At 50.8% G+C, this 24,362-nt stretch overlaps 1 protein-coding gene across 1 annotated transcript; it reads right to left on the bottom strand.

The window, feature by feature from the left end:
• Positions 1-3,275: 3,275 nt before the first annotated feature.
• POMGNT2 (protein O-linked mannose N-acetylglucosaminyltransferase 2 (beta 1,4-)) lies at positions 3,276-22,834 on the bottom strand. Its single transcript, XM_082348600.1, has 2 exons — positions 22,554-22,834; positions 3,276-5,580 (listed from the first exon to the last, which is right to left on the bottom strand). The coding sequence occupies exon 2, from the start codon at positions 5,473-5,475 to the stop codon at positions 3,733-3,735; it is 1,743 nt and encodes a 580-aa protein (XP_082204726.1). The 5' UTR covers positions 5,476-5,580; positions 22,554-22,834; the 3' UTR covers positions 3,276-3,732.
• Between the last annotated feature and the right edge of the window lie 1,528 nt (positions 22,835-24,362).

Genomic DNA, 24,362 nt, shown 5'->3' with positions numbered 1-24,362 from the left:
CTCATTCTACCTTTGTGACTCAACCTGCTCCTTTCAAGAAACAGAGCTAATACTGTCTCACTGCTGAGAGACGGAATATACAAACAGACAATGGCCAGACATCTATGACAACAGAACTCTGACCCACAACCTCTGCAGCCATCAGCTCAGGAAGTCAAACCACAACATCTGCAGCAATCAGCCCAGAATGGTCAGGACTTGACCATAACTGCCAGCTTCACTATTTTTTGTCCCCGCTTTCAACTCTAGACCAACCAGAGAAAGTCAAATATGCTCCCCTAACCAAGCACATAGGATGTCCCTCTTCAAGTTAGCCGACCTGCAGCTCCCCCTGCCCACGGCCTCCAATCAGGGCATCCCTGAAGCCTTCCCTGTTTTCCACTAGAAAGTCTTCCCACTCCTCAGTCTGCCTTGGAGTCTCTGCCGAAAGCAAGTGATGGTACTAACTGCCTTGCTAGAGCAGGCTCTGAATAAATAGCCTCTATTTGGGTGATCTCATCTGGGTGGTCTTTATTTCCACACTGCTTGCGCATGAGGCTTAAACAAAGTTCGAGGGTAATCTAGGTGAAGGCAGCTGGCCAGCGACCTACAGACAGGCAACTGAGCCACGCCTCAGAGCAGCTTCCCTTTACATTGAAATAGGTCCAGGTGGCTGCCTGGGAAAGGAGAGGAAATCTGCCCAGCGTGCGGGTTGGCTGCTGCGTGTGTGTGTGTGTGTGTGTGTGTGAAGTTTCTCTGGACACCAAGCCAGAAGCTTTCTCTCCGTGAGCAAGGCCCCAAGTTTCCAGCACGCACTTTTGCGTCCTGATGCGGACAGGTCTCTTCAGCACAGGAAGGGGGACACAGGGCAGGCCCCACCTCGGCTACTCTCAGATGAGAATGGCTCCAGTTTGGGGGTAGAGGCCTCTCAATGTGCTGGTCTTCAGCAGGTGTCTCTTGAGTCCCTAACTTCTGCCTCTGAAAGTCTTTTTTTTTTTCTTACGTATCCTTAAAATTTTTTTTTAATATTTTTGATTTTCAGAGGACTGGACTTGGATGCAGGAGTTTTGGGTTCAGATCTGGCCTTGGCCACAAATGCTTCCGAGCACTGGCTATAATAACCACAGACATTTACTGAGCGATGACTACACGCCAGGTACTGTGATCCTGTTTACATGGATCAAGGCATTTGACCTCACCACCATCGATGGGTAGGCGTGATGATTGCTATCCCTATTTCGCAGATGAGGCACAGAGAGGTTAAGTGACTTGCCCAAGGTCACCCAGCTGGTAGGTGGAAGGGCCAGAATTCAAGCCCAGGCAGGAACTGTGCTAGCAAGCCTTCAACCCAGGACCACCACTCAAAGGCGCTCCCACTGCCCTCCCCGCCACTCTGACAGCTCCTCTTCCTCTAATCCCCTTGGGTTCAGAGCTGATGGCGAGGCAGGGCCACTTCCCTGGAGTGTGAGCAGCAAACGGTGACGCTGGCCAAGCACATTCACATGTGTTTGACTCCCTCCCCATTGCTCTTTGCTTTTTAAAATCTGCTCCATCTGTGAACTGTGTCCCTTCTGCAAACTTGAAACTTCATGCACTTTTTATCCTCTTCAAAACACACTCTCAGCCTCAGCGCGTGCTGGTGCTGCTTGCCCCCGGTACCTCCCAGCCATTACCTCTGGAATGAGAGCGATGTGCCAACGGAAGCAAACAGCAGGGGATGGTGAATCAGGATGTTCCCATCAACCTTGGAGAGGCTGCCCGGCCAGGACCCGCGATGCATCTGCAGTGTGGGAGTCGCGGGGGTCTGCTCAGCTGCAGGTGAAATCAGCCTTAAGAGAGGCCGGCGGAGGGGCTCTGTCGAGGCCATCACTGGCCGAACCGCGGGCCTGACCCTGTTCCTCGGCACTTCACCCCCAAAGGGTAGTCCAAGGAAAATGATGGCGTTTCCAAGCAAGAGAGGCTGATGATTCACAACCCTCTAGATGCAATTCCAACAACCCCCAAAGCTCTGAAAATCAAAAGCTTTTTCATATGTTTGGTGCCAAAACTCATGTCCCACTCAGCACGAATATGCATACAGTTCACTGCGGACATCCCAGTGTGTTTGGTTATTGGGTGTAATCTCAGACCCTGCTGAGAATATTGCATAATACACGGTATAGGCACCAGATTACCTTCTGAAAATTTCAGAATTTGGAATCACATCTGCCCTCCAGGGTTTGGGTATGGATTCCGGACCCGTAATGACTAATATATCACACATCCGGCATGGTGCTAAAGGTTTACACAGATGATTTCCTGAATGCCTTACAACAATCCCAGCTATATCATCCTCACCCTACAGATGAATAACTCTCAGCCAGTGACCAGGATATTCATCTAATGCACAGCTTTGCCTCAGGGACTCCCAATCAGCCTGGCACAGCTCATATAAACAAACTACAGCCCGAGCTCCCACCTCCCCAAGGCCCCCTTTTCTTCTCTCCGCAGGAGTCAGACCGGCATCACCATCTGCCTGTGAAGAAAAGGCTAAAACTCTTTCTCCTTCTCTGAGGATGAATTTGATAGTGAGTTAATTTTCTAGCTCTGTTGCCATGGAAGCCGGATAAAGGTTCAATGTCGGGTGTGGTATTCAAATATGACCTCTGATCTGGACTGGAACGACCCTGAATGAACTATCTGGCAGGACACCAGAGCTGAGGCTTCCCTGAGTGCGATAACTCCTATAACCAGGCAGGTTCCTCGCGGGACCCTGGGAACTTACTTGACTATGGGCTGTTTAGAAGATAATGGTTCCTATGGGGCTTCTAAGCCAAAGTGGCCCCCACAGCTACCAGTGGGGGTGCCATCTCCTTACCCTTGAGCAATCACTTGGGGAAGAGGGTAATAGAATGGCCCCTGGACTGGTGTGAGGACTCCTCCTGTGGAAGAAGTCACTTGATGCCGCCGTGCTGGCTTTCTGAGCATCTTGTGTTACGTCCTTCTAAATGAATCCGACGCCAGGTGTGTGTACCATAGTCTCATGTGTCTGAATGTCTAGTGAAGCCTAAGCAGACTCTGGCAGACACCGATCTTCCTCCCCACAGCCCTCTCCCACCTACTTCCAGGCTTTCATCCCACACAGATGGAAATGGGATACTCATCCCTCATCAGGAGGAAACCCAGCCAGCCTGCCTTGCCTCCCAGGCCTCGATGCCTTCCCCTTTGCCACATCTCCTTGGCTGACAATCCGGATGAAAGGGCATCTAGGTATTGACTACGGCCCCCCTTCCCACCGTCCAATAAAAGACTTGACCGAGATGTTTATAATCATTTAATGAATGTTCCAAACACACACTTCATGGGGCTAGAGGTGAATTTCATGATGACGGAAGCTGATGTACCACCCACCCAAACGACCACGATTACTAGCAGTTTCCAGAAACCCGACACCAACCAGAAAGATGCCGTAGGAAACAGCATGATCACTTAGCCACAGAGGTTCTTTGGGATTCTTACTCTCCTCTTCCTCCGCCCCTTAAGGACCTTCTCCAGGGTATGGATGCTCAGGATGAGAGAAACGGGTGGGGAGGTCCCATCACACCTGTGCAAAGAGGCGCGCTGACAACCCCACACCTCCGATGCAACAAGATGACCTGAGGCACAGGCCTCCTCAATAAATAAATAATTCCCAGCAGCCACCCCTGGGAGCTGGCGGGCCCAGAGACACCAAGCCTGAGTAGCCACCCTCCCGAGGCCTGGCCGGACCACTCGCTACGTGTTGCACACCAGCACGTCTGCAAAGGGTCCCTGGAGGGTCTTGTTGAAGATGCAGCGGACCCACACCAGGTAGGTAGTGAAGGGCTTGATGTTCTCGGTGAAGGTGTGGTTCTGCAGGGCCAGGATGTAAGGCACGTAGGTGTTCTCCCCCTGCTCCTGGAGCCACACCTCATACTTCACCTCCCTCACCTTCAGGTACTTGAGGTTCCACGGGATCTGCCAGGAGACGGTGAGGCGGGCCTCAGAGGCGCCCTGCACCGACGCCTGGCACCGCGCCTCCCGCACCTTGCCGGGGTACAGACTGACCGTCCACTTCTGCTTCCTCGGCCCCGGCCGGCCCTTCACCACGCGCCGTATGGTTTGGATGAGCGACGGGATGTCCACCTTGGTGTCCTGGTAGATTCGGAAGAGCCACTCAGGGTTCCGGCAACAGAGGTGCCGCGGGACCTCCCGGCTTTGCAGGATCCGGGCCTGCTCGGCCCGGTCTAGGTGGGTGATGCCCCCCTGGTCCCAGGGCCGCTCTGGGTGCGTGACCGTGTTCTCTGGCAACGTGTTCCGCCAGGCTACGTACTGGAGGTCCATGCCGGGCAGCGTGGCCAGTGTCTTATAGGGGGTGTAGTGGTCAGGGTTGACGGCGTAGGGAAAGAGCTCCACCACGGCTGCCCCGCGGGGCAGGAAGAGGGCAGTGACCAGCTGGGCCCCGTGCATGCTGACCAGCATGGAGGCGTTGCTGACCAGCCGCACCACGTCTGCAAAGGCGTGGTCCTCCAGGGACACCGTCAGGGTCTTCATCTGAAACTCCTGGGCCAGTGCCAGCAGCAGCTCTGCCTCATTCAGAATGAGTCTGTCCTGGGTGCGGCTGAAGACCAGGAGGTACTCCTCGCCCAGGGGGCTGCCTGCGTGGCTCACGTTCAGCTTTTCCGTCAGGAACCTGGCAAACTGCCGGATCTCGTTGCCCGAGACGAGGATGTTGGCCTTTGGGCCCTGGGGCTGGACGAAGCCATACTGGTACCAGGTGGTGATCTTGGAGAGGCCCACGAAGGCGTGGGAGAAGCACAGCAGCCGGCCCAGGGCCTTCAGCTGCGCCCGCAGGAGGGGCTGCTTGGGGCTGAGCAGCTTGTAGAGGTCAAAGTGGGCGCCCTCGCCCCAGCCCTCCATGAAGAAGAGCCGGGCCTCGCGGGCCAGGCCGGGGAACTGCCGCAGGGTGTAGAAGAGGGGCAGCAGGTCGTCGTGGAAGACGTGCATGAGGTTGTCAGGGTTGAAGCGGTTGGCGATGAGGGCCACGTCAGGCACGAACACCGGCTTGGGCATGAAGCGCAGGGCGGCGGCCGGCAGCTCCACGAAGTTGAAGTACTGGGTGTTGTGGTCCTCCACGGTGGACAGGTCGAGCAGGGCCGGCTGGAAGCGCCGGGAGCCCAGGCTGGGCAGCATCACGGAGGCGTTGCCGTGGAAGAAGATGAACTCCTCGGCCTCGCTGGAGTAGCAGAGCCACTTGAAGCGGCAGAGGCGGTCGGTGTGCGTGCGGCCGGTGCACACCATGTGCGAGCCACCCTCCGTCAGGATCCGCAGGGCCTTCGCGTAGTCGATCCGCATCGCGGGGGCGGGCTCCGGGGCTCGGCTGCCGAGGGCCAGCTCCTCCTCCAGGGAGGCCGCATGCTCGCGCAGCCGCACGTGCTTCCACAGCACGGCTGCCAGCACCGACACCAGGAGGGCGTTGAGCACCGCCGAGAGGTGCATCCTAGCGCCGCGGCGAGGCCCTAGTGAGACGACGGCCCCTGGGAAGCACCTCGGGCGTGGCGGGCTTTACCCATCCCTGCAGGCACCCGGAGGACCAGCAGAGGCCTGCGGGAGGAGAGAAGGAAAAGGAAAAGGTGTCTGCACGGTGCCTGGAGTCACCCCGAGTGCCCGCTCTGCGCCAGGAATTGCGCTGGGCTCTGCTACGGCACTGGATCCTTGCATCGTTCTGCACATTTGAAGATACGGTAGGCTAGACCGTTGTTCAAAAATATTCACCCCCCTCCCTCCCCTGCTGCTTCCATGGGGGAATATACATCCCTGCACCTGGACTTCGGGCGTGGCCACATAACTTGCTTTGGCCAATGAGATGTTAGCAGACAGAACATTATCAGGGGCTTGAAAAGTGCTTGTGTGACTGTCTTTGCCCTCTTTATACTTAGGATGTTGCCATGAGAAGACTGTGTTCAGCCTAACTTCCTGGTCCCAGGAGAAGAGACCTGTGTGCGGAGCACAGCTGCTCCAGCCATGCTCAGTCTGGCTCAGCTGACCCCGAGGTTTGTAATTGAGTCCAGCCAAGATCATCAGAACCACCGGTCAAACCCAGCCAAGACCAGGCAACACAGAGACATGTGAGCTGAGTAAGTGCTTCTTATTGTAGGTCACTGAAATTCTGGGGCTGTTTGTTATGAAGCACTGCTGCAGCAAAAGATAACCAGCAAAGGTATCTGTGACAAGCGGCCTCAGGGAAAATCCCCATTAAGGGCCCGACATTCCTGGTACTGCAAGGTAAGGACTTCACCTTACCATGGGCACATACGGGACAGAAGGCCTGTGAGCTCAGTTCCCAGGCTGCACACCAGGACCCCGCATGCCCCTTCTCAGGACACGTGGCACACATGCATGGGGGAGATAGGGAACATCTGCTCTTGCTTAAAGCTCCTGTTTGGAAATCACGCCTGCTGGTTTTTAGATCTCCATGAAAAGATGGGTAGAAACTTGTCCCCTCAGTGGTCCACTAAGGGAACTGTGTCTGAATATCACCACTGACAATGGTTTTGTATACTGAGGCAAAACCTCCAAAGGGTTAAACTTCCTGTCCCACATACACACACCTACAGGGAGGCCTGGCTGAGCTGTGGGCATTTGCTCCCATTTTTTCCGTACCACCAGGAAGGGTATCATACCTGCTCTGAGGCCCAGGACTGTTCAAACGATCGAAGAATCTCACCCTCAGCCCTCACAGGCACAGCACGGGTAACACCTGACACCAGCCATGGGGTGAGAGAATAGGGCAGGGGCAGCTGCCTTCTGAGCTGGCTTTTGACTGCACCTTCAGTCAGCCCTGTTCATCTCTAGGGCAGGGTCTCTATAAGCCCAGAAACCCTATAGCTGAGAAATCTGTTTAAGCATCAGTCAGCGTTTCTCAGTCATTTCAAACCCATGCACCCACTAATAACACAGAGAAACTCTTTCATGCCTCAAACTGACCTGTAAAGTCCAGCATCCCCTTCCCCCAAGAATCTCTCACACACAAGACTCTCTTCTGCAATATCTGCTCCCCAAAACAACAGGATTTCATCAACTTCTACCTTCTGAAGTTCATATTTTATATCTATATCTGTAATATGTAAAATAATATTGCTGCATATACTTTTCCAAATATATGTGTCCCCATCTAGAAATTCTCCACCCAGCCTCACCAGCTAAGGACTACTTTGCTATAAGGTTGAACCACGTTAAATTGCTGATAGTTGACAATTTCCGACCAGTGTCCTATGGTCCCGCCACGGGAACCAACTATCCTTACCACCACCGTGGTACAGACAGTACCAAGGCGGCTCGAGAGAGAAAACCTGGTGTACCCAAATAGGGGAGAAGAGACAGATCTCCCTTACAGAACTCCAGTTAATAAATGTAGAAGCAATGATGGAAAAAGAAAATCACCATTTGGCAAACATCACAGCAATAACTGTTTCAGGCAAGATCCACTGATGGATGCTAAAATTAGTGGGTGAAAGTATGATGAGAAACAGGAAATTTGCATAGTCTCCAAGTATCTCCCTATGAGATACATATTAATGACAAAGGTAAAAATAGAAATTTTACAGCAGAGAAGCTTGGCAGACATCCCCTGAACCAAATAATCAACATTAACATCACCCATAATAATATAGTGACATCGTGTACCCCTTGATATGATGTGCTGAGAAGGGTACCTCATTTCTGGAGCCTTCTTGCCCAAACTACATAACTTCAATCTATATTTCTAAATGGGGAAAACTTGGTTCTAGCTCCAGTTCTAGCTCTGAATATGGTCTATAGATTAGTTAATAAAGAAAACATTAAACGCAAATTGAAGGATATTCTACAAAATACCTGACCAGGACTCTTCAAGAGTTAAAGTCATAAAAGACAAGGGAAGACTGAGGAGGTCCCAGATTGGAGGAGAGTAAGGAGACAAGGCAACTAAATGCAATGTGGACTCCTGGGCCAGAAAAAGGACATTAGTAGGACATTGGCAGAATCTGAATAAGGCTCATGGTACAGTATCAAGCCTGTGTTAATTTCCTGGTTTTGATACTTATACTGTGGTCGTGTAAGATGTTAACATTAGGGGAAGCTGAGTGAAGCGTTTTTTGTAACTTTGATGTAACTCTCAAATTATTTCAAAATAAAAAGTTATTAAAAAATTAGATAACTTAAGAAACAAGAGGACATAAGTATTCATAGGTAAAATAACATGTATGTGGTTTGTTCTGAAATACTCCAGCAAAAAAGGCATGGAGAGAGATGGAAGAAGACAGTAGGATACTGGTAGTTGAAGATGATGATGGAGTCTTTTTTTGATCCCTTTTGAGTTTGTTTGACATTTTGCATAAGAAAAAGTTAAAAAGGAAACAAAGACTCAAATAGATCACTATTACAAAATGACAGAATACTGGATAGTGGATGAGTAATAAATTAATGCTCAGAAAAAATAATAAAATAAAATAAAGCTTTCCCTGGAGGGAGGGGAGGCAGAAGGGCGCGGCATGAGCTGGTGCATGTTTTGCTCTGACCGTAGACAAGAACGGCGTCCAACAGCAGCTAAGGCTAAAACACACACCCGGGGAACATCAGAAAGCAAGACCCCCAGGAAATGAGGAAAGACCCACCTCCAACCTGAGCAGGCATCTGGGCCCCCAGGTACTCACCGCCTCTCCAGTGAGCATTCTGCTACCTGCCCCTCGCCCAGGTGTCCTCGTGGTGAAAGGCAGGCTTGGCAGCAGGCGGGGAGGTGGAGCAGGGGCCACAGGCAGGCAGGAGGACCGGGGGGCTGTGTGTGCAGCGGCCAATCCCAGTTAAGTCACTGAGCTTGGGGGCCTTGGGGCAAAGCTTATGGGAACCAGGGAACACGGGGGTAGGGGCCTCGCGAGACCAACAGGCAACCAGGCAGAGACCAGCCTTAGGGCCTGTGGAATGGGAAGGACGGCTTCTAGTCAGATGGTAAGTCCTCCACCCACCCCCAGGCCCTGCCAGAACGGCGCTGACAGAAGGCAGGACACATACAGACTCGCCCACGTGGACCTCTCATGGACGCTTCAGGCTTTCCAGTTACCCTTCCAAGAGGGAAAATGGGAGAAAAGGTTTGCTGGGGATGGACAGAACATTTCCCTAGAAATAAAGCATGGTGGTTAAAGCATGGGGCCCTGAGGTCAGATTGCCTGGGTTTCTAACTTTACCACTTACGGGCCAAGCAGCCTGCGCCAACATCTGATGGGAATGCCAACATCTGATGGGAACGGTCACATAAATCCCCCAATCCCATCCTCCCCACATGAGATGGCCCAGAGGTGTCTTCTACACTGGCTCCCAGAGCTCCTAATGGATTAAGTGGATTACACAGTTACCCGCAGTGGGAACTAGCCTTCTTCCCCACCCTGTCTCCTTTCCCCACTGCCCTGTTCATGTGTATTGCGATCAAGTGCAAATAATCTACTTGCACTTGAATCCTTGTCTCAGAATCTGCTTCTGGGGGAATGTTAATTAACACAGATATTACTGTATTTTGCCCCTGTGGAGACAGATGGAAAGCTGCCCTTGTACTCTCCCCTGCTGTGAAACAGCCAAAGTGTGGTAGTGAGAAAGCCAACAAGAACTCAGGCAGTCACTGCTTATCATAAAGTCCTTCCAGCCTGTTCCCCACGGTCCCCCCTCTGTGTCTGTCCACCCCCCCACCCCCAATTGCACCGCAGCAGCCCGCAGATGCCTGGAGAACAGAAGGATCAGGCAAAGTCCTCAGAAATGTTTTCAAAAGATAACAGATGGAGACAAAGAGTACATTAATCAGACCCCTGGCTCTAAAGAAGCCAAGATTCTCCTAAGTCCTGTCTGCTGGCCGAGGAGATACAACTTCTCTGGACCAGGTACCAGGCTGCTGGAAGAGGAGGGCGGTGTCCCTGCTGCCTTCCCTGGTGGAGTCTCATTACGGAGGCAGATTAAGAGCAACGCTGGCCAGGGGCAAGGAGGCAAATAAAAGGGGCCAACTCAATGGCCCTGGAGACACCTTCTCTGCTTGCGGTGTGCCGAGGGCTGACTACGGAACTGTGTTCTTTGGAAATAAACTTGTTACATGGAAAAGACAGTCCCTCTTGGACTTCTAAGGTGCGGCATCAGTAGCTTGGATGGTGTTGTCTTCAGCACACCTACTCCCTGGCCTGGGGGTCCCAGGAGGGGAGGGGCCTGTCACTTATTATGAGCAGACCACTCTGGTCTCAAGTTACCTGTCAAGCCACTCTGTCCCAAAGCCTGGTCTGGAGCAGGGGACCCTCTCCCAGGAGAGGTAAGCGGCAGGGAGACCAGGGGAGGACGGCCATGCTAAGACAGAACAAGGCCTCAAGGCTTACAAAGGGCACGTGCCCAGAGCACCTGTCTTCCAGCAAGGAGGCAAGCTCTGAACAGATCCCCAACCCCTCCTGAGGCCTGGTTCTGTGGCACATGGTGGAAAGCTGTGCCCTTGAGTCGTCCATGACATAGGTCCTGAGATTCCCTCCTTCATTCTCTTGACAACAGGCTCGGTTAGAGGTGGGCAGGCAGGGCGCTGACCTTACGTAACTACCACTATGGCACAGCCAGCAGCCGAGCAGGATGGACGCCAGCCACGGCGCTCCTCCCCCCCGGGGGGCAGCCCTGGCGGGGTGCGGGGCAGGGCAGCCTGAACTTCCCGTTGACTCACCCAAAGGAAGATATGTCCGTATTTCCACCCATTTCTATCTATATCTATTCATGAACCTGAGTCCAAAGACTTAGGAGAACATGCAGGAAACGGGAGTGAGGCTCTGCATCAGCCTAAGTTAGAGTAGGGTATGAGCAAGAGATACAAACATTAAAAAAAAAAAAAAAAAAGAAAAGACACCCCCATCCTCAAGGTTCTCCCTGTGGCAGAGGAGACAAGAGGCTGCTGTGAACACCTGACGTGGCGCAGCTGTCAGAGAGGCAGGGAACGCGTTCTCGGGAGCGCTAACGGAGGAAGCATCTTCACTGCTGGGGGTGAGGCCGGGCCCCCACTGCTAGACGCGCTCCTCCTGCCCCACGAATGTCAGAGAGGCCCTCAGTACAGGCGACAAGCTTTCCTCGTCCAGTGGGACCAGCCCAACCCCACTTCTGGTCACTTCCTGGGTCCTCCTGATTAGACACTCATTTGGCCTTTGGTTAAAAATCTGTTTCCCACTGGTCTCCCCCAAAAGGCTCCCCTAGAGGAAGAGCACCGTCAGGTGCATGAGAGAAGAGTCTGCTTAGGAAGCTGGGAACCCTGGCAGCTTTCCCACACCACGGAAGTGCATTCAGTCTGGGCGAGTGCGGGTGTCAGGACACACACAAGACGGCAGAGGAGGTTTCAAGCCTCCTTCCTCATGGTGGTGGTCAAGAATTCTTCCCAGGCTCTTGCTCACGCTCACCTTCCTTCAGACTACATGTGAGCTGGCTTTATGATCTTGGCACGTCCGTCCACCACCTTAAGTCTCAATGGCCTCATCTGTACAGTGGGAAGAATAACCTCCTCGGGGTGTTGTAAGAATAAGTGAGCTAAAGCATGTAGAGTATCTAAACAGGCCTCAAAGCACATCAGCTGTCATAATTATATTTCCATTAGGGCTCCTAAAATTAACAGTGAACGAAAACCAGGTACCAAACTGTATGGCCCCAAACCAATTCCCAAAAGGGCTGAACCCCCAACTGCTTTGGGAAGCACCCTCACCATCTCCCAGCTTTGCTCCATCTTCCTAATGACTTGTTTCCTTTCTCTGTGAAGATAAATTTAGAAGACGCTTCTGCCTGGTCTCAGCAGCCAGTTTCCAGTACAAAATTAACATGCAGAACCCCTGCCACCCTCAACATTTTATGCTGGCAGGGTACTTAAAAACTATTTGTGCATTTCCTCATTTAATCGGAAAACCAACATCTAAGCGGCTAGCAAAGCACCAGTAACATTTTCCCCATCTCACAGATCAGGACACAGAGGCGAGGAGAAGCTAAGTAATGTGTCCCAAGGCCCTCGGCTTGCATGGAAAGGCGTCAGGATTTGAACACGGAGCGCGTAAGCACTGTCTACGCTAACAGGTGCACAGGCACCCCTGGGACCTCGTCTTCTCTGCATTCAGGGCAAAGAGGTCCCGGGGACTCAAATGTCACCACGTTTGTCATTCTCTGCTTCCTCTACCTCGGGCTCCACATTTAGGACCCAATGGATATGGGGCACAAAGAGTTTACTGGCTCAGCCAGGACAAAGAATGATAGAGCAAGAATGTTTTTCAATGGTATATTTTTAGTGTTAGAATATTTTCATCAGAAATGTACTCTACGTAAGTTTGGTAGATATAAGATGTTTATCTAGCTATTGTTTCTTTAATTTTGCTGACAAGTCAATACATAGAAGAATGGGTTCAAGCTAAAAAAAAAAAAAAAAAAAAAAACAAGAATATTTTTCAAAAGAAATGAGAAAAAAGAAATAAGGGATTAAAAACATGCTTAAACCAGCCCTCTAGAAACTGAGGCAGATAGAGGATACTGCCAATTCACCCCCCAAAAACTGCTTTACTCAGCTCCTAGACCAGATACGTACTACCAGATTCCCACAGACGGCAAATCCTCCTTTCCGGGATCCCATGTACTCCAGGAAGCACCGGAGGAAGGTGCTGATGCTGCCGCCACACCTGCAGACACACTAAGAGCCGGGCAGGAGGAGCCACCACTGTGGAGGCTCCCGCCCGAGGCTGTTCATCCCGCACTGGGTACAGGCTCCACTCCTGGGCGGCCCTGCCCGGCTCCAGACACAGGCACAGAAAAGCCATTCACAAGGGCCCTGGCATCTCATAAGGAGTACAAGCCCCAGGAATTCTAGGCCTAGAGCGGGGGGTACAGACTCACATGCTTACTAAGGCCAAGAGCCAATGGGGAAAGTGAAGCCAGGAGCGAGCAGTGTGACCCGGAGACCAAACGCCCAGGTTAAAGTTCAAGCTGACGAGGGCCTGGCAGGAAAGTGGCCTGGTGGTACCTACTAGTATTAGTCTGCTCCGGCTGCCATAACCAAGTACTACAGACTGGGTGACTTAAGCAAGAGAAATTTATTTTCTCACAATAGTGGAGGCTAGAAGTCCCAGATCAAGGTGTCGACAGGTTTGGTTTCTCCTGAGGCCTCTCTCGATGGCTTGCAGACGGCCACCTTCTCACTGTGTGCTCACCTGACCTCTCTGTGTGCACTGGAGGGAAAGAGATCTCTAGTCTCTCTTCTTCTTGTTATTAGGACACCAGTCCTATTGGATTAGGGCCCCACCCTTATGACCTCATTTAACTTTAATTACCTCCTGAAAGGTCCTTTCTCTAAATATAGTCACATTGGGGTTTAGGACTTCCACCATGAATTTGCAAGGACACAATTCAGGCTGTAACACTACCCTTCTGGTTTTTCCAGAGAAGCCAGAAATCCATTTAAAATGTGAAATGTCCTAATCTGTAATTTCTGGCAACTATTCAACTTGAGTGAAGACGACAGGTAGGCCCAAGGGCTGGGGCTGCTGGCCTTATTGTTGCTGGTACAATGGGACCAAGGATGTAAGCTCTGGTCTAAAGTGAAGCCCTCTCCTGCTGGCCTGGCCAGCTGCACTGGGTTCTCAACTGCCAGGACCAGCCGCTGTTCACCGGCCACTCCCCCAGGAGCAGGGCTGTGGGGGTGGGGGGAGCTGGGACTGCCAGCACCTGCCAGACCCAGGCTCAGAAGACCAGCAGCGCCCACGGCAAGATGTGGGGTGGCAACAGCGCCTGCAGAAGGCTTTATATGAATAGTATAACAATCTTATTTTTAAGGGTTGTTCATACTCCCGACTGAAAATCGTAGAATTCTTATTTTGTCATTTATTGAAAAAAACTGCTTTTATCCCAAATGCAGCCTGAATTACTAGTGCTGAATTATGGAAGCTTTCTGTCCTGCACTGATGTGTCTCACACGTTGTGAGTTAGGGAAAGCAAACAAGTTCCAATAACTCAAACACCCTCAGAATGATCTCTCCCCCCGCTCCCTCCCCCTCCTATTTATTGTTACCAGAAGCAGTGTGTAGAACTGGTACTCCTAACATCACGCTTCTATGGGCTCCAAAGTTAGATCTCCATCCAGTGCTATTGACAAACCTGAAGAAACACTGACAAGACATCAGGTTTTCTGCCAAAAGCATTTACCCTTTGGCAAAATGTTGGCAGCCTCTGAGTACTCCTTGTAAAACCTAACATTTAATTGACCAGGCATATTTAACATTCAGTTAAGAGTTCACATGCTTAGACTAAAAACTTAATTTAACATGGATAGTAACTCCTTGCTTTAGTATAACGGGCAAAGCAAGGCAAAGCTGCAGACATTAATCCTGGGTCAAGCTAAAGATAGTGACTCTACTTCCTTATCAATTAAAGAGGATGGAACTCCTTGCGGGGGGGAGGGGGGGCAGAGGAGCAAGAGAGTTCCAGTCTGTGTGACTCTGGTAGGATACGCGGTGGCAGGCTTTGCTGAGGACAGCCAGGGCTCCACAGCGCTCAGCACAGGCGGGACAGCTGAACAGACGGAGGTGAGCCCAGCCTACCTCCGACGCGGAAACCCCCGCTCGCACAGCCTGCTGCGCCACCACCTGGCTTTTGCTTGGCACCCATGGGTCACTTGCAAGTTAGAGCTGCCTGTGTTGGCCCTTTCTGGCAAAACAGAAAAGCACTACTACACACCAATGTGGTCACAAACAGGGACGCAACAGAGAACAGAATCGTGTGAGTCTCGGCTGTCATGCTCACCCAGGTGACACAGAACACGCCTGCATCAGGTTTTCTACTGAAACTGCAAATTCAAATAAAAACAATTCTTACAGGAACTGCACAGTCCCCAAAGTGTACACAGATCCATTTGGGCCCTCAGGTCCAGTGTGAGAAGACTGAATTCATCAAGAGGGTCAGAAGGCCACTCACTACAAGAGGCGTAAAACATTCACAAAGAAGAAGGAAGAAGTGTACCTGACAGGAAATGGTGCTGTGAGGCACCATTGTCATTTATTGAAAAAAACCGCTTTTATCCCAAATGCAGCCTGAATTACTAGTAGCTTCCGTGAGGCCACCCACGGAAGCTACCTGAAGGGTGAGGGAGTTCTGAGCAAGGTTTTGGAGGTGTTTTGGTGGTCTGGGGGCTAAGATGAGTATCCCTGTTAGGTGTCCACACATCCCTGCTGACAATGACTGCTACAAACCTCCAGCCACAGCAGACATCACTGTGCCCAGTTCTCACATCTGCCCACCAAGAAAGTCATGGGGCCACCAAGGCAGAGGCTCCTCTCCCATCCCAGGGCAGTGATGGCCAGGCCCGAAGTCATGCACAGCTGAAAGGGCACTGTCTTTATAAGACAGTGGGGCACTCAGGCTGCAGAGCAAGTGTGGCCAGTGCCAGGAGAAAGCAGGGCGTGAAGCTGCCAGGAGACCTGTGTTTCACCAGTGGAGCCCCTTGGGCTCAGGTGACCACTGGCGAAGCCCTCTGCTGGGGGAAGCCGTGCGGTGTTCAGGTCACAGCAGTCCCTGCCAAAAACCCAGGGAGCCTGGAGCCCAGCATTAGTGAATGGAGGGAGGTGACAGGCCTCGGCTTGGGTTTTCCTTTGGCCTCATCACCAAGGTGTCACCCTCAACTCCTCCCTTTCATCACCACCATCACCACCACCACCACCAACTCCACCACCTCCTTCATCATCGTATGAGAGCCGATATCCACTGGCCAATCACTAGGTGCCAGGTTCTCCAATTCACATGATGATCGTCATGTTATAGATGGTAGAACCAAAGGGCAAAGAGGTTAGAAACCTGCCCAAGGTCACCCAGGAAGCAGCACTGAGACTCTAACGCAGTCAGGGTGGCTACAGGGTCTGTCATCTCTGTTATCTGTTTTCCTTTTATCTGGAAATAATCCCAGACTTACAAAAAGTTGTAGGTATAATACAAACAGCTCTCCTACATCCTTACCCAGATCCAACAACTGCTAATTTGACACATTCGTTTTACCATTCTCTCTTTCTCTTTTTCTGAACTGTTTAAAAATAAGCTGGAGGGACTTCCCTGGTGGCGCAGTGGTTGAGAATCTGCCTGCCAATGTAGGGGACACAGGTTCGAGCCCTGGTCTGGGAGGATCCCACGTGCCGCGGAGCAACTGGGCCCATGGGCCACAATTGCTGAGCCTGCGCGTCTGGAGCCTGTGCTCCGCAACAAGAGAGGCCACGACAGTGAGAGGCCCGCGCACCGCGATGAAGAGTGGCCCCCGCTTGCCGCAACTGGAGAAAGCCCTCGCACAGAAACGAAGACCCAACGCAGCCATAAATAAATAAATAAATATTAAAAAAAAAAAAATAAGCTGGAGGGACTTCCCTGGCGGCGCAGTGGTTGAGAATCCGCCTGCCAATGCAGGAGACACGGGTTCGAGCCCTGGTCCAAGAAGATCCCACATGCCGCGGAGCAACTAAGCCCGTGTGCCACAACTACTGAGCCTGTGCTCTAGAGCCCGCGAGCCACAGCTACGGAAGCCCACGCGCCTAGAGCCCGTGCTCCCAGCAAGAGGAGCCACCGCAATGAAAAGCCTGCACACCACAACGAAGAGTAGCCCCTGCTCGCCACAACCAGAGAAAAGCCCACATGCAGCAACACAGACCCAACGCAGCCAAAAAAATAAAATAAAATAAATAAATTTATTAAAAAAAAAAAAAAGAGGAGCCACCGCGATGAGAAGCCCGCACACGGCAACAAAGAGTAGCCCCTGCTCGCCACAACTAGAGAAAAGCCCGCGCGCAGCAACAAAGACACAACGCAGCCAAAAAAATAAAAAATTAAAAAAATAAGCTGAAGATGTCTTGCCCCTTTAACCCCTAACACTTCAGCATCTATTTCCTAAGAATGAGAACATTCTCTCATATCACACAAAATCGGGAAATTAACATTGATATGATACTGTTATGAATCCGTGGTCTCTATTCTGTGGTGCAGAATCCAAACCAGGATGAAGCCTGGCGGCCAGGTAGCATGTCTCTCGTCTCCCCCATTTTGGGCAGCTTCTGAGCCTTTCCTTCCCTTTTATGACCTTGACAATTTTTAACAGAGTCAGATATTTTCTAGTATGTCCCTCAATTTGGGCTTGTCTGGTGTTTCCTCATGATTAGACTGAGGATATGACCTCTGTCAGGAATCAGAGTCTACGTGCTTAATTGTTAATATGAGACTATTCCACGTGAGTCCTTCTGGGATACGTCCAGTGGGGCAGCCAGGATCAGGAAGGATCCAGAAACCCCATCCTGTGTAGGATGCTCAAAGGAGTAGGGCCCCTTCCTTGCGGAAGAGAAGCCCCTGGAACCTGGGCATTCTTCAAACACCTGAGGGGCTGTGCAGCAAGAGTGAGGCTGCTCCAGAGGGGGGGGCTGTACCCCTCTCTAACAGAGTGGACACATGTGCATGACGGTGACATGTGCAACCCAGGCCCCAGGCTGAAGGGCGGACTTCAGGTACCTGTAATTCCCAGCAGCTGGCTGCCACTCTGCACCTAGCACGGTGGTATGGGCCGCTCCAGGGCACTAAAGTAAGGCCTGAGGGGGAGTCACAGGGAGGGGACTCCAGCGTGGGAGGCAAGAAGAGGCTTCTCTAAGGGTTAGAGCTGTTCTAACATTGAGGGATCGGCTACTTTGTAAGGCAGTGAGCCTCTCCCCTGCTGGGCAGTGGTCCAGTAAACCGAGGTCAACCTGTGAGGCTGGCGGGGGCTGGACATGGGGTCCCCCAAAGCAGTATCAGCAACACCTGGGATACGAGAAATGCAGAATCTGGGGCCCCCTCCAGACCTGCTGAACCAGAATCTCTGGAGGGTGATTCAGGAACCTGTGTTTTTTAAAAAAGCTTCCAGGTGATTCTAGTGTGCACTCAATTTTAAGAAGAACTCCTCTGAGGTTTTTCTAACACTCCACAATTCTGCAATTCCCTGCTTCTAAATACCCAGCAGGGCATTTCTGTCCAACCCAGGGTAAACAACCAAGGACAACCCTCCCCTTCAATAAAGGCTAGTAAACCCTGTTCCCAGCCTCTGCTAAGACAATGCATAAGCCTATGTTCTGGGGCACACTAAGAAGGCTGCCATACTCTAAGCCCCTTTTGAGAAAAGGTTCCCCAACCGACACCTTCCCACACAAGCTGCATCACTTATAATGCTGAAGTGGCAAAAAAACAGCCCAGGTCTCTAGGCCACAGCTAAATGGATGCGAGCGGAGCCTGGGTCTACAGCAGCCACTGGTGGGAGACCCTGAAGAGGTCAGATCCAGCGGTGGCGCTTGTATCAGATGTCCACACCCGCAGGCCCGCAGGCAGGAGGTAGGTCTCCTGAGAAATGAACTCCTGAACAGAGTAAGGCTGGACTGCTTCTCTGGCCCCTTACAGTGGCCACTGTACATCCCTCTTGGAAGCTCTGGGACCCAGCATAACGGTGGTAACTCCTGAAGCCCCCCAGGATGTGCCATGATTCCTGTCACAAACCCCCCACTACTGAAGGACCCTGAGATGTGTCTTGTCACTGGGTGCGTCTAAAACAACCGGACCCAAGGGTCTGTAATGGGGAGAACAGTAATAGTGACAGTACAGCAGACCAGGTCCCCAACCCCTCCCTGAAGCCTGGCCCAGGGCTGAGTACCCACTGCCCAGCCAGGAAGGGGCCCTCTGTTAAGCTTTTAAAAGTGGAGAAAGGAGACAACTCTTAGCATTAAGACTGTACCGATGGTCATCACCACTGGCAGAGTGAAACGTGTGATTCCCTGATAGACCCTGGGCCCTGAGTATGTACCCAGGGAAGCCAGACAACATGGAAGGATCGATAGCTCTTCTGAACAGGTCAGGAAAAGAGGATGCTGGCCTCTGGGCAGGGGGTGGACGTTAATGCTACCAACATCTTACTTTACTGAGCACCTACTATGTGCCACGCACTGTTCTAAGCCCTTTCTCTGACCCTTTTCACTTAAGCCTCACAAAAGCCCTCCAATGCAGGTACTCGTATTATCTCCATTTTCTTTTAATATGAAAAACTAAAGCTTCGTGGGGTTAAGTACTTTCCTCTAGGTCTTGCAGCTCAAGCAGGAGCACCAGAATTCAAACCTGTGTCTGACTCCAGGGTCCACAGTGCTTCAGACTCAGAGGTACAGTTGGTGATGGAGAAGCAGGGTAGACCTCAGAGCAATGAGCTTTTATCACTCAAGGGCAGAGCAGGTGTGGATGCTCTGGTAATGCAGACCCACAGGCCCTCAACTGTACCTTAGCAACCAAGGCTTCTCTTGTGTAACTACTCCCCACCTGGCCAGGCAGAGAGATGCCCAGCGCTGGCAGGTGGCTCAGGGAGCTGCAGCCATTCTCTCACCCCAAGGAAGGTCTGGAGAGCACAGTGGGGTGACAATTATCCCACCTGCCCCGGTGCTGTGCCGACAGGGTTAATCCACCAATTTAGAATTACCACCACGGCTTTTTATAGCTAAAAGAGCCCTTAGAAATTATTTGCTCCAACTCTTTATTTTATAAAAGGTCTTGAGAGGCAGTGGGAACTCTCACAGGCAGCCGAGATGAAAAGAGGAGGGTGCAGGCTCTCCTCACACCCGCAGCTCGCAGGCAAACCCCCTCCCCAAAGCAGACATCGGGCCCAGAAGAAGTACGTGGCTCCAGGACTCTTCCCAGCCCCTAGACAAGATCATTTCTTCTCAAAACCAGGCTTCCGGGTCTCACCCAGCTTACGCCCTTCCCCAGCCCTGTGGTCCAGTGACGAGAGCCTCTGGGGGCCACAGGGCTCGTTTTGGCTGCCTCTTCCTAAGGCTTCACCCTCCAGCCTCGGCTAACCTTAGACATGGAGAGGAAGCACACTCAGCCAGGCTGCAGGATCCTGCCTCTTCTCCAAGCGGTCCAAGACCCCCTGCTGTAACACTGGAGGCTGCCCCAGGTCACAGGTGGACTTTGAGAACTGTGAAGACCCCGGGCAGCAGAGGAAGGGAATTAAATGGCACCAGTTCTGGAGCTGAGATTCCAGGATATGAGCTCTGGTCCTGACACTTAGCAGCTGCATAACTGTAGACCAATTCTTCTCTCTTTTTATTTTTTTGACACATAAAAAGTTGTACATGATTAATGTATATGACATGATAAGTGTGGAGATAAGTATATACCCATGAAACCATCACCATAATCTATGCCATAACCTATCCATCATCTCAGAAAGTTTCCTCTGCCCTCTTATTTATTATTTTTTTGTGATAAGAACACTTAACATAAGCTCTACCCTCACAGAAAAATTTGAAGTATATAATACAGTATTGTTAACGTAGGCTCTATGCTGTACAGTAGATCTCTAGGACTTGGTCATCTTGTCTGTCTGAAACTTTACACCCTTTGACTAATACCTTCCCATTCCCCCCTCCCCACCCCAATCTGTGGCAACCACCATTCCACACTCTGCTTCTATGAGTCTATTTTAAATTTATCCTTTAAGCGATATCATGTAGTATTTGTCCTGTGTCTGCCTGGGCCAATTCCTAACCCCTGCAAGCCTCCATTTCCTGGTCTGAAAAAAGACACAATTATACCTACTTCACGGGGTGGTTCTGTGAATTCAAAGAGACAACCCAGGCAAAGCACAGTGCCTGACAATTATTTTTATAGAATTATTATTAATCGTAATAATGCTATAACTCCCATTCACTGGCCCTTACTCTAGGCCAGGAACAATACTAAGTGCTTGACATGAATTATTTCATTTGTTCCCTCTTACAAATCTAAAACAGGTGTTACCAATTTCATTCCACATTTGAGGAAGTATGCTCAGAATTGTTAAGTGAATTGTCCAATGATGCACAGCTATTAAGTGGTGAGGCTGGGCTTCGAACCCAAGTTTGACTTCAAAGCCTATGATGACATTTGTGGTCTCTGCCTTTCGTGTTCATGATCTTACACAATTAAAAAACCTATCAGGTGATAAGCAGGTCCTGGGAGAGAGTATCCACTGACAACCAACTGAGAGTAACGAGGACCCTTGGGGACTGAAGCATTCGGTAATTTAATTTTCCGGTTAGCTCAATATTCACTAGAAACCTGTGTTTATTGCTAAATATTTTCTAAAGCAAGGCTCAGAGGCAAGAACTTGCCAACCAGAAGGTCAGTCTGAAAGACACTCTGACACCTGCCACATCAAGGCCACCAGAATGCTCACATGCCACAGTGTGGGGGGCGCCACACTCACCATCACCAGCACCCCATCCTCCCCTTTGATGAGGATCTCCACTCTGCTGCTCCTCGCCACCAACCCCACCCCGCCCGGGGGCCCAAGACTCAGGAACTGATGTGCTGTCCATCCCCAGGGAAGAGGGGACCTGTGCTCTTTCCTGGCTCTGCCACCCAGTGGGACTCAGATTTCTCATTTGTAATGTGAAAGGATGAGCTGAAGATCTCCAAGATCCACGAGAGTCAGAGGGAGCAGCTAGTTCCAGTGAGACGGACCTGGGTTCCAATCTCACCTCTAACATCTTCTGTTGTTAGCAACCACAAGTGCTAACATTTGCTGTACATTCACTGTACACCAGACACTGGGCTTCGGATTTGTGCAGCATGATTTCATTTAATCCTCACAGCAACCCTGTGATGAAGGTACTTTTATCCCCATAAAAGAAACAGAGGCTCAGAAAGGATAAGTGACTTGCTCAAGGGCACACAGTTAGTAAATGAGGGCCAGGATTTGAATGCCCAGCACATGTAACAGTAAACATTTGGTGAATGAACCCTGTTCTGTCTGTGCTCTTAGCCACCAAGTCCTATCAAGTTCACCCCATAACCAATTCCATTCCCTTCTCCCTTCCCCCAAAAGTAGGTTCTGAGGCTTGGTTGGCATAAAGTAAGCCAACCCTATCCGCCCACCACCAGGTGCAGGACTCTGGCCTGAGGACCCTAGACCTTAGCAGAGGATTCCCATCAGTGACCGGGAGACAGGTTCCTACACACATAGTAAGGCCGGGAGTCCATCGGGTCCCTCCTTCAGAGGCTACCCGAGCACTGTCAAGCAGGCCGTGGCAGGCTCTCATCACTAGACACACAGTAGGCACCCTATGGAGCCCCAAGGAGCCCAGGGATCAGTTGTGGGCTGCCCAGGTACTGCCTTCAAAGGGAGCTCAGGAGGCCCAGGCCCCCTCCGTGCACTTTGCCTGGCTCCCCTCCACCCGCGCCTCAAGTGCACCATCTCCCCAGCAAAAGGGCGTAGGCACCCGCTGCCAGTGCCAGGCCCGAGCTAAGGGCTTCAGCCGACACGCCAGGGCCCGCGGCACCTGGACCCCGAGGGTCCACCTCCCCTCACCCTCGCCTACCTCCCGCACCTCCTTCAGCCCCATCACACGTCACTCCTCCGATCTGCAAATTCCCCTCGGCTCCTCTCCACCCCAGCGCTCCTGTCGTTCCCTCCCGGGGGAGGTCAGGGGGCCGCTTCCTCAATTCCAAACCCAGCCGGGTGGCGGAACCCTAGCCCGCCGCGAGGGCGCGCATCTCACCTTCACTCCGCAGCCGGGCTCCGCGAGGCTGAAGCTTCCAGGCCGGCCCTCCGAGGAGCTGCTTTGGCCGAACCCGCCCCCGCCGCCCGCTCTGAGCCGTGGAGGTCCAGGCAGGGGTTGCAGGCTCCGCCGCGCCGTCTGGTCAGCCGCCGCGGGGCTCGCAGGTGGACTCCGTGCGCCTGCCCAGCTGGCGAGCCCGCGCGTCACTTGTGCACGTGCGCAGGCTCTCGGGTTCAGCCTCCTGAGCCCGAGGCCAGACCCACCTCCTTGGCTCGCGGAAATCTGGGAATTGCAGTTTGCGTCCGGTGACAGCCCGCTCCTTCAACCCGCGGAATCCTGGGAGTTGTAGTTTGCTCCTCGAGAGGCGGTTTTGCTTGGTGTAAAGTTTATACAATTATGGGAGGCCTGATGATAAACTTAAATGCAAGTTAAACCAACAAGCAGATGTCATTTATCAAATCAAAGTAATTAATACGTTCACATGCTTTTAAAAAATATATAATACTACGGGGGACTTACATACAAAAGCACCATTCCTCTGCTCCAATCCCCCAGCCCCACTCTATCCCACCAGGACCCACCTGCTCCTTAAGGGCAACATTCCCAAGTCTTAGGGCTGCTGCATCTGGCATTTACTGCTGACTGTCGATATATATATATATATATATATATATATATATATATATATATATATATATATATCCCTACTTCTTCATTTATGAATTTTAGACCTCTTGACTTTTTGCTAGTATAGATGAAAATTTTATTCATTTAGATGTGCACCAACTATGATTACCTGCACCTCCACTGATCTATGAGATAACACTTCTGTCTCTCGAATTGGGAAAACCCTGTATTTCATTTATAATTATTTTAAATGATAATGCCCAAGTGGTGAGGCAGTAAAAGTTCGTAAATTTATGCAGGGCAATTTGACAATACAGTCAAAAGCCTTTAAAAACATACAGACCTCTAACCAAGAAATACTAATAAATGTGGATGAGTGCAAAGGCTGAACAGTGTTGTTTATAATGATAATAAGTTATAAGGCTGGAGTGGCTATATTAATTTCAAAGTAGAATCAAGAGCAAGGAAAATCATCAGGGATAAGAAGGGATATTATGTAATGACAAAAGGGTCAATTCACCAACAAGACATAATAATCCTAAATGTGAATGTACCTGACAATAGAGCCTCAAAATAAATGAATCAAATACTGATGTAACTAAAAGTAGAAATAGACAAACCTGTAAGTACAGTTGGAGACTTCAACATCCTTCTCTCAACAACTGATAGAACAACTAAGCAAATAGTCAGCAAGGATACAGAAAACCTCAACAACACCAAAAACTAACAGGATCTAACTGACATTACATAACACTCCATTAAACAACAAAAGAATACACATTTTTTCAAACACTCACAGTATATATATTAAAATAAACTCTATCCTGGACCATAAATATAAAAATTAGCAAAAGACATGAATAGACATTTTACTGAATATATATATATATGGCAAATAAATACATGAAAAATGAAAAGATGTTCAACATCACTAGCCCTTAGGGAAATGCAAATTAATACCATGATGAGAACAGCTAAATTAAAAAATAATGTCAATATCAAATGCTGGTGAGTATGCAGAGAACTCTATCTCTCATACATTGCTGGTGGAAATAGTTTGGTAGTTTCTTAAAAAAAATAAACATGCACTTACCATATGACTCATCAATCACACTCCTGGGCATTTATCCTGGAGAAATGAAAACTCACACAAAAACTTGTACCAATTGTTCACAGCTGCTT

Source organism: Balaenoptera borealis, assembly GCF_965194805.1.
Source record: "Balaenoptera borealis genome assembly, chromosome: 12".
NCBI classification, from domain to species: domain Eukaryota; kingdom Metazoa; phylum Chordata; class Mammalia; order Artiodactyla; family Balaenopteridae; genus Balaenoptera; species Balaenoptera borealis.
The sequence above is the reverse complement of the archived record's forward strand: the minus strand, read 5'-3'. Positions and strand labels throughout refer to the sequence as shown.